General features: G+C 41.1%; 1 protein-coding gene across 1 annotated transcript; it reads left to right on the top strand.

Annotated features, from left to right (window-relative positions):
- Positions 1-287: 287 nt before the first annotated feature.
- Positions 288-2,111, top strand: LOC311090380 (E3 SUMO-protein ligase ZBED1-like; the record flags this gene model as incomplete). The annotated part of the gene is made up of 2 exons (XM_084125639.1): positions 288-1,199; positions 1,557-2,111. The coding sequence occupies 2 exons, from the start codon at positions 288-290 to the stop codon at positions 2,109-2,111; spliced, it is 1,467 nt and encodes a 488-aa protein (XP_083981765.1).
- Between the last annotated feature and the right edge of the window lie 7,639 nt (positions 2,112-9,750).

Genomic DNA, 9,750 nt, shown 5'->3' with positions numbered 1-9,750 from the left:
CAAAATAATCATGAAGAGGTCACGGCGAAGTGTGGCGTGGGACCATTTTGATTTAAAAAGCAAAATAATTCACTGCAAACATTGCGATGCAACGTACAAGTACAACACGGCCACGACACAGATGATGTACCACTTAAAATAAAGTGCATCCGTCCCTGGTCGGTGGCGGTGCATCCTGCTCTCAGTCTCAAGCTCAACCTAGCATCAAGTCGGCGTTAGCGCGGACTCGGAGCTGTGACGCACAACGAGCAGAGAAAATTACCCAAGGGATCTGCAAGTTCATTGAGATGGATATTCTGCCCTTAAGTATTGTTGAGGGCAATGGTTTTCGAGATCTGATACATTTATTGGAACCAGCATATCAAATTCCATCACGACGTACCATCACTAGACTGGTAGAAACTCACTACGAAGAACAAAAGCAGCAGCTGTTAAAAGAATTGAGCAAAGCTGAGAAAGTTGCTCTAACTACAGACTGCTGGACCGCTTTAACAGCTGAGAGCTACATCACCATAACCTGCCACTACATCAGTGATGACTGGCAAATGAACTCAGCGGTCCTGCTCACAGAAAGCCTGCCAGGCCGGCATACAGCTGACCACCTCGCTGAGAAAATGAATGGAGCTGTAGAGCAGTGGGGACTTGAAGGCCGAGTTATTGCATGCGTTCATGACAACGCGGCCAATATTGTAGCTGCCAACAGTCCCACCAGAGTGCCCTGGATTTCCGTTGCCTGCTTTGCACACACCCTCCAGTTGGCCATAAATGACGGATTTGCATTGTATCTTTATCGGGTAATATCAGCGGCTAGTAAACTCGTTAGCCAATTTAATCACAGCACTACAGCAACCAAAGCGCTGCAAAAGAAACAGGAGCAAATGCTGTTTGATCGGCTGGTGGAGCAGCGGTGGGCTGTTGTTGCTGTGCTGTCGGACCGAACCGTGACCAAGCTTCAAGATGCCAGGATCCTGGAGTTGAAGGATGAGTACTGGCAGCTGATGGAGGACACACAGCCCGTGCTGTCAGCACTTAAATGTGCCACCACGGTTATTTCTGCAGAGAAAGACGTCTCCATCTCGAACACTTATCCCGTCACCTTCGGCCTCATCAATATCCACCTCATGCGCAGTGAAGGAGACGGGCCCAGACTCATCGAATTCAAGACAAAAGTGCGTTCCTCTCTCATCCAACGAATGAATGTAAGCTAAACTTTTTATCTTAGTTTACATATACATAATTACATGGATACTTTCTTGTTACCTTTTTAGATTTAAGCAATAAGCCCCTCGAAGAATAAAACTGTTACTCCATAAAAAATATTTATTTTAATATTTATTTTATTCATAAAATAAACAAAAAATATATAACGTTATTATAACACATGTATTCGTTTATTCGTTACCCATTTAGATTTAAGCAATAAGTCCCGCGAAGAATAAAACTGTTACTCTTACTCCATAAAAATATTAATTTTAATATTTATTTTATGAATAAAATAAACAACAAAAAAATACAACGTTTTCTGATTATTGATTCCCCATCATGTATTTATACAGATTGAGGCTGGTGAGTTTGTGTCATTCGCCCCCATGATCTCATCAATGCTGGACCCTCGTCCCAAACACCTGGGCTTTCTTACACCAACACAGAGACTGGCTGCTAATGTGAAACTGGTTGAACTGGGAGAGGCGGTGGGGACCGAATCCGATAGGGCGGCTATCCAACAGGCTGGGGGAGTCGAGGCTGCGTTGTCTGACACGGGCGAGGGGAGCGCAAACACTGAAGTCGCGACCTCCCAGTCATCTGCTATGGCACAACTCCTTGGGGATCACTATACCACTCAATGTGAGGCTGGTATTGAAGCAGAACTTCAGAACTTTCTGAGGGAGACTCCCCCACCCCTGAATTGCACACCTACAGACTGGTGGAAAGTGAACGGAATATGGTTCCCCGCGCTGGCCAAGTTAGCGCGGAGGTACCTCTGCATCCCGGCAACGTCAGTCCCCTCAGAGCTGGTGTTTTCGGCAGCTGGACTGACGGTCACCAGGTTGCGGTCGCGTCTGACCCCAGATCATGTCAACATGCTCTTGTTTCTCAACAAAAACCAGTAGACTGGTGCAGAAGTTGTGTGCGATTGCGAGTTACTAAAGTTAGTTATTTTTCACTAGCCTAACGTTAATTTAAGTTAGCCTAATTGTTAGGAAGGCTACGGTAATAGCCTATCTATCACCCTCTATCTTCTGGCGTGGATAGTTTTGAGTTACATTTGGACAAAATCTGTCAAGTATTATTATGTTTTTTTGTTTAAGGTATTGTTTAACATGATTCTTTTTTATTATTATTTTGGAACGAATTAGGTCTATGTTTAAGAACGCCAGCTCGCAGCTGCAGGTTCCGCTGCTTTAGAGCACCGCATAGGCTATATGTTCGGTTTGCCTAACTGAACGTAGTTTAACTGTCTGCCACAAGTTAATCTTGTAATAAAGGTCTCATTGAGGAAAAACACGCTGTATTTTTGTATTCATTGCATTTTTGAATTATAGAAGTTAAATAATGAATTTTATTATAAAAATATTAATGATTAATCGATAGTCGATCGTTAATTCTCCCGACGATCGACTAAGAAAATTTAATCGAATGCCCATCCCTAATGGCGAATTATAGCTTTCAGTGATACGGGTGTAGATAGGCGCGACCACGCGTGCAATGCTAGCGGGCTAAGGCTAGTAGCGGAAGTTCGGATGGTTGGATATAAGTAGTGATATCAAAGCGATCCGATTGTTTTTTAAAGAGAATAGTATTCCAGATATGTTCATACGCTATAAAAATGAAAAATGTTCGTTTGTAAAAGAGTGTAAAGAAGAAAATCAAGGTTTATGAATTAATTCGACGGAGCTCCAAACACAACAACCAAACACAACCGGAGCTCCAAACACAACAACAATTATATAAATAGAATAATATTATTATTATTCTGATTTCTGAGACTAAATTTTTCAACTCTTAACTCCTTGAGCTTTAGTGCTACAAACACCTGGGCCCGTATTCATAAAGATTCTAAGAATCCTCTCAGAAAACTCTTAATTTAGCTTAAAAACCTTTACGTACAGTAGGAGTCTTGGCTTAAGAGCGATTCGGGACCGATCTGAGAGCAACTCTGAGTAAGGAAAAGACAAAAACTTTCATCTTAGTGAGGAGGCGGGGTTGACCCCGTTGCTATGTATGACACAATCTTATGAAGACTGTGATTGGTTGGTTGTCCAAAAAGGGAAAAAAAGAGTGATTTTAAGTATAGGGTCTATTCTAAGCCTTCACTTTGAAATTAAATGCGTAATTTTTCCTATTTGACTGTTCTCTCACACACTCTCTAGGTCGTCCTCAGACGAGCCTTCCATCGTTGCCTCCAGTCATCCCGATTCTCCATGCATCTGGCCAGTTCGCTGGTGCTCTGGGCTCCTGCATCCCTCTTGAGTATGTCCACGTATGTTAGCGAGGGACGTCCTCTTGACCGATGGCCATGTGTTGGTTCCCATAGCACCAGCTTGCTGGCTGGCAGCTCTCGATGCCTTCGGCAATGTCCTGCAAGTCTCATTCTCCTCACAGCAATCTTGTTGCTCACTCTTGGTACTCCCTCATACAGGATTTTGTTGGTTACATGCGCACTCTTGCTGATGTTAAGCACTGCACGCAGCATCCTGGTGTAGCACCCGTCCAAGGACTTCTCTAGGGTTGGATTCAGGGTCCAGCATTCACTGCCATAGAGGAGAACGGACTCTATCGTCGCGTAGAAGAAGCTGAGTTTGATTTGGCGGGAGAGGTTGGAGTTCCATACACTGTTTTACACACACACACACACGTCTATTTAAGTGGTGGTTTGAATGTTGGTTTTAATGTATCAAACATGGAATCAAAACCAAGAAGGGTGAGAAAGCCCAACTGGACAGAGGAACAGTGTTTACTGTTAGCCCAGTTAGTGGATGAACACAAGGCCATTCTTAAAGGAAAATTCGGGCCTTATATTAATATCTAATCTATAGTGTCTTATTAACTCACTGTCATCCATTGTCTGCAACACATTTCTTCTCCCTCTTCGTCTTTCTGCCATTTTCTCCTCTGCTAAAGAAACTCTTAAGCCTCTTAAAAGTCCTCGTCCGTGCTCCTAACAATTTTGACCTTAAGACCTGTTTTAAGGGTTAAGATGCTTTCTGAATTACTTTTTTCTTTACTAGGATTTTTTCTTTCATTTTAAGAGTAAAAATTTTGTCATTAGGAGCTACTCTTTGCATTAAGATTATTTATGAATACGGGCCTTGGCACATAGTTCATCCAAAAATGAAAATTAGCCCATGATTTACTCACCCTCAAGTCATCCTAGGTGTATATGACATTCTTCTTTCAGACAAATACAATCGGGAGTTATTTAAAAAAAAATGTCCTGGCTCTTCCAAGCTTTATAATCAGTGGTGGAAATGGGCAAAATTCACTGGGCGGACTCTATTTAAAAAAAAAATAAAAAAAAATAGAGGTCATCTGGCTTTAGATGACCTTTCAGATGTTTAAAAACCTTTATAATCTATAATAACTAAATTATATAAATTATTTATTTTATGTTTCATTTAACCCCCTGGGGTCGGCTATTGCAAATAATAAAAACAAAACGTGTTTTTCGTAAAATAAAATATAAATAAACATGATGCGTTGTCCCGTCTCTCTCAAAGTGAAGTTCATTCTGAAATGCGACAGAAAATGATCTGTAACTCCGCGAATGCTTGTCACTGTGGCATGAAACGTGTCTTTACAAAGCTTTAAGTCTCCATTTTTAAATGATGTAAACCATATAAAAAACAAATATTCTCTAATACAGCTTACCCATATGAAAGTTTCTGTTATGACATCTGTTAAAGTAATGGTTTCTATTCAGATTTTCGAACAATATTACAGTTCATCATCCAAGATTATTTATTTACCTCAAGCGGTCTGTTTTGAAGTTCTGTGAGTAGTAAGAAAGGCGCGCACTGATAGAGAAGCATTTCCATTGGCTGCTGTCTGCAGGCATTGGCCAATAACAAAAGACGACATAGCGCAGCTAATTTTACAGAATGCCATTGATAAATATCAATATCCCTCTAAGTTTTTATCATCATATATTGTGCTACGTTTATGTAGCTATTATATTGTAGATAAAATATAGTAATCGTTACAATGTCCACCAAAAAAAAAATATATATATATATATTTTTTTTATTTAATTAACCTTTTTTTTTTTCTTTCAACTGGAACGCTGTCCCCCCTCGAAATTCACTCCCCACACTCCGTCCCCCCGCAGCCCTGTTTATAATGGCAGTGAATGGCCGGTTTCTGTTTTAAGTCTAAACAAGTCTGTTTTAAAAGCGCATCCATCCATGATAAAGGTGCATCTATCCATGATAAAAGTGCATCTATCCATCATAAAAGTGCATCTATCCATGATAAAAGTCCTCCACATGGCTCTGGCAGGGTTATAATAGCCTTCTCAAGGGAAGCGATGCGTTTGTGTAAGAAAAATATCCAGATTTAAAACTTTATTGACTAAAATAACTAGCTTCCGGCAGAGGGCTGTACGCATCGATTTACGGCGAAAGAGTAACACTTTAGTTACATAGCCCGGCCCGGGATGCAAGATAGCCTTAATATCGCCTGGAGGAAACTTCAGGCACCAGTGAGATATAGAAAGGGCCTGACGATCTCCTACTCTCCTCAGAGAAGTAATGGCTAATAAAAAAGCTATCTTGAGGGAAAGGTTCTTGGCCTCAGCTGACTACAGCAGTTCGAAGGGGACCTCAACCAGCCCTTCGAGAACCACTGCCAGGTCCCATGTGGGAACTCTGGTACGAGCGGCAGATCTCATCCTCCAAGCCCCACGGAGGAAAACGTACAACCAGCTGATGTCTCCCCAGGGGCCCATCACCCAGAGGAGCGTGGAAAAGCCGCAATGGCAGCCACGTACACCTTGAGTGTGGACAGTGTAAGATCAGCCGAGAAGCGGTCTTGGAGGAACTCCAACACCGAAAATCGACTTCACCACCTTAGGGTGAAGTCTCCATTCCCCAAGCCTCAAAGCCTGCCTCGACAGGATGTCTGCTCCCTGATTGTGGTCCACTGGGATGTATGTTGCTCTGAGAGACAACAGTCTCCCCTGGGACCACAGGAGGATCTGATGCGCCAGTCTGCATAGAGGGCGGGATCTTAGACCCCCCATATGATTTATATAGGACAGCACCGGCATATTGTCTGACCTCACTAGGACGTGGTGACCTTTGAGGTCTGGCAGAAAACTCCTCAAAGCTCGAAATACCGCCTGCATTTCCAGGCAATTTATGTGCCAGGAGGAATGATGGTCCTGCCATAGACCTCTCGTAAAGCGGCCGTCCATGACCACGCCCAGCCCGTGAGGGAGGCGTCTTTCGAAACGGCTTTCCGGCGACATGATGCTCCCAGAGCGGGACCTTGGGACAGAAACAAGCTTTTTTCCACATAGATAGGGAACTAAGGCATCTGCGCGTTACCCTGATCATGCAGAGCGGGTTCCCCCTCAGGGAAAACCCCTTGTTTTTCAACCACCACTGCAGGGCCCTCATGTGCAGCAGGCCGAATGGAATGAAGTTGGACGCTGCTGCCATGAGCCCTAACACTCTCTGAAAATGTTTTACAGTGATGGTTGGCCTAGCTTTATCCTGGTTATCATAGCCAGGATGAACTCGATCCGTGCAGGAGACAATTGTGCCCGCATCGTGACCGAACCCCACACTACTCCCAGGAACGTGGTTCTCTGGACTGGCGCCAACACACTTTTATTTGTGTTGACTCTCAACCCCAAGCTCTGGATGTGGGCAAAGACAACATCTTGATGCCGAACTGCCAACTCTTGTGACTGGCCCATAATAAACCAATTGTTGATATAGTTCAGCACCCTGATACCCTGAAGCCTCAGTGACGCTAGACTAGAGCTGCATCCATGTATTTGGTAATTGTTCGAGGGGAGAGAGCTAGGCCGATTGGAAGAACCAGTTGACACAGAGCACTTCCTGAAGAGCAAAAAGCTCTTGTGTGCCGGCGTCCCTTTGTAGCTTCCGTGTATGCCATCACACATTGTCATGACGCAGCACCAATCAGGATTGGATTAGTTTCATTCATACTTCAGATGCATTATGCTAAGCGTTCCCCAAAGTGTCGTCATCGACGCAGTGCGAGTTCCCTTGAAAGGAAACCAAATTTTCAAACCACATTCAGAGAACCTCTTGAGTCTTCTGGCAAAATCAAACAATTGCTTCAAAACTATTTTATCTGTGCTAAAAATCAAACAATGCTTTCAGATCATACACACAGCAAGCGAGTCAATATTACAAAAACTACTGATCATTCATTAGACACTACATCAAAAAATGGAGAAAACAGAAATCATGCAGTTACAGAAAAATAAGGTAAAAAGTAAACAAATTTTGCAATTACGTTAAACATAGTAATGACAACTTACAGTAGTAAAGTGAATAAATTGTATACTTTATGCACTGCAAGTATAGTATTGTACTGAATATTGTATAGTATAGAATGTCTGTATATACAGTGAAAATACAGTGACCAAACTACTAAAGCCAAAAAGGTTACAGTCAAAATGAATGAAAAGCTAAATAAAAAGCATGTTACAGAACACTCAGTAGAGTTATGCAACTGCAGAATCAAGGTCAGTGAAAGAGATTGATTCTGCTTCAGCATCAAGTCTTGATGTTGGGTCTGGCCGGAGGACTTTGTCCACATCACAGACAATATCATCTCTGCAGGCAAAGGGAAAAACCCTGAAGCCAGATCCAGCCTTGACAACATTTTCCACACCTTTCTCGTCCTCATCCTCTTCCTCCTTGTTCACCACCTCTTATACACATACGCTTCCTCTTCTCTCTCTTATTATTGGTCATTAAGTGCAACATTTTGAGCCAATTTTGTCAATCTGAACTGACTTGTGTAAAGTTGGTTTGGTCTCATCATTAGAAATAAGTGTGAACAATTTTGAGTCATTGTGTAAACGATGACAACTGTGTTGCAGTTGTGTTTAACTTTTGCCTGTGTTTAGCATTTTGAAACATAAATGCATCATAGTGCAAAATGTATTTTAATGAGTGAGAATGTGTTTAGAGTTTTGCAATAAGAGTGCATGAGATTTGCAAACAGTGTTTTTTTTAACTACCTGAACTTGTTTAATGTTTTACAGAAAGAGTGATTTATTCGATACATTGGTTTAGGCTATTGAGAATTTGGTTCAGAGAATGGGTTTTAGCAATTCAGAAAACACAACTACAAGCCAAGTTAGAATACTTAATTATACATTTAAGTATTTTTTGATCCAAAGATAGGTACAAGTAGGCTAAATATACTTTATACCTTCCTGTCAGAGTAAGTCAAGTATACTTACTATAAATGCAGCTTCAGCTCAGTTAGCACATATTACCCAAGTGGAAACACAAAGAGTCAAAATTGATCACACACCAGGATGACGACTAGGACTGTAATGCTAACAAGATTCTCTTGCCTGTCAAGACCAAAGACAGGATTTTTGTTGTTTGTGTGTAAATTGTGCATACACATTTGTTGTGTTTAACATGTGAAAAGGTTTTTGAACCACAAGCAACATGACTCGCATATTACCGGTTTTTGTAGTATTGTTTTGAATTGATATGACCAGTGTGTAAGACTATGTTGTAGTGTGTGTGTTTTTGAGGGCTTGTGTGTGATGTCTGAGGGCTAAGTTTGATTTTTCAGCCAGATTGAATGTTTTTGAGTGGAGAGCTTCATTTTGACCTGAAAATAGGATGTTTGGGGAAATGGGTGAGAAGTTATGGATTTGTGTTTAGAGTTTTGAGAAAAGGAGGCATAACTTCAAGAAATGTTTTATCTAAGCAATCGAGGAAAAACTAATTCATAATGGTTTAATTGCAATGTGATCAATTATCTGAATTAGTGGAATTGTTGCGTTTTTTACATATAGCCGCAGAACTGTGGTTCTTAGAAAGACTGCACATTTCATAACAACATTTCAAAATATCCTGTGGCAATTCTACGAATTGCTAATGAAATATTTCAATAAACATTTAACATGCACACTTGTCTTTGTCTGCTTCTAGATATCAATGTTTCCTTTTTACTTCAGACCAAACACAGCCTGCTATTTTTGTTACTTTCAGATAACAGTTTTTCTTGATTGCTAACACACTATAACTGATTCACTTGGCCCAGTTTCCCCAAACCATTAATTCATTTCTAGAAACAGACACATTTCTCAAAACATTTAACACATTTCAACTGTTTTCACACACATTCCAATTTTCTCAATGTTGTCTGCAAAACTCCTCTCAAAAATACATGAAAATACTCTCATTTTTGCAAAGGTTTAACCGTGTATAAAGTACACAGTAGCAGTACTTTAGATGAGAGAACTTTCACTATTCTATGTACAGTAAATACTGTAGCCTATGTTTTTACACCCTCAGACTCATAATTATCAAACTGATTTGTAGCCAAGTACTTTCTTACATTTAGTATTTTTACAGAACTGAGAGACGACTGCCTAGGGGAGAGAGAGAAAGTCTTAGTCAAAAGACTAAGAAACTGTTATAATATGGCAAATATGGTCATTATCAGTACTGCAATGCAATTTGGCAGAGGACTGTAATTGACAGTATTCTGTACTGTATTGCAATTCCATGTTCATGTTCAATT

The sequence above is a fragment of the Abramis brama genome (genome assembly GCF_963993115.1).
Source record: "Abramis brama genome assembly, chromosome: 10".
NCBI classification, from domain to species: Eukaryota; Metazoa; Chordata; class Actinopteri; order Cypriniformes; family Leuciscidae; genus Abramis; species Abramis brama.
The sequence above is the reverse complement of the archived record's forward strand: the minus strand, read 5'-3'. Positions and strand labels throughout refer to the sequence as shown.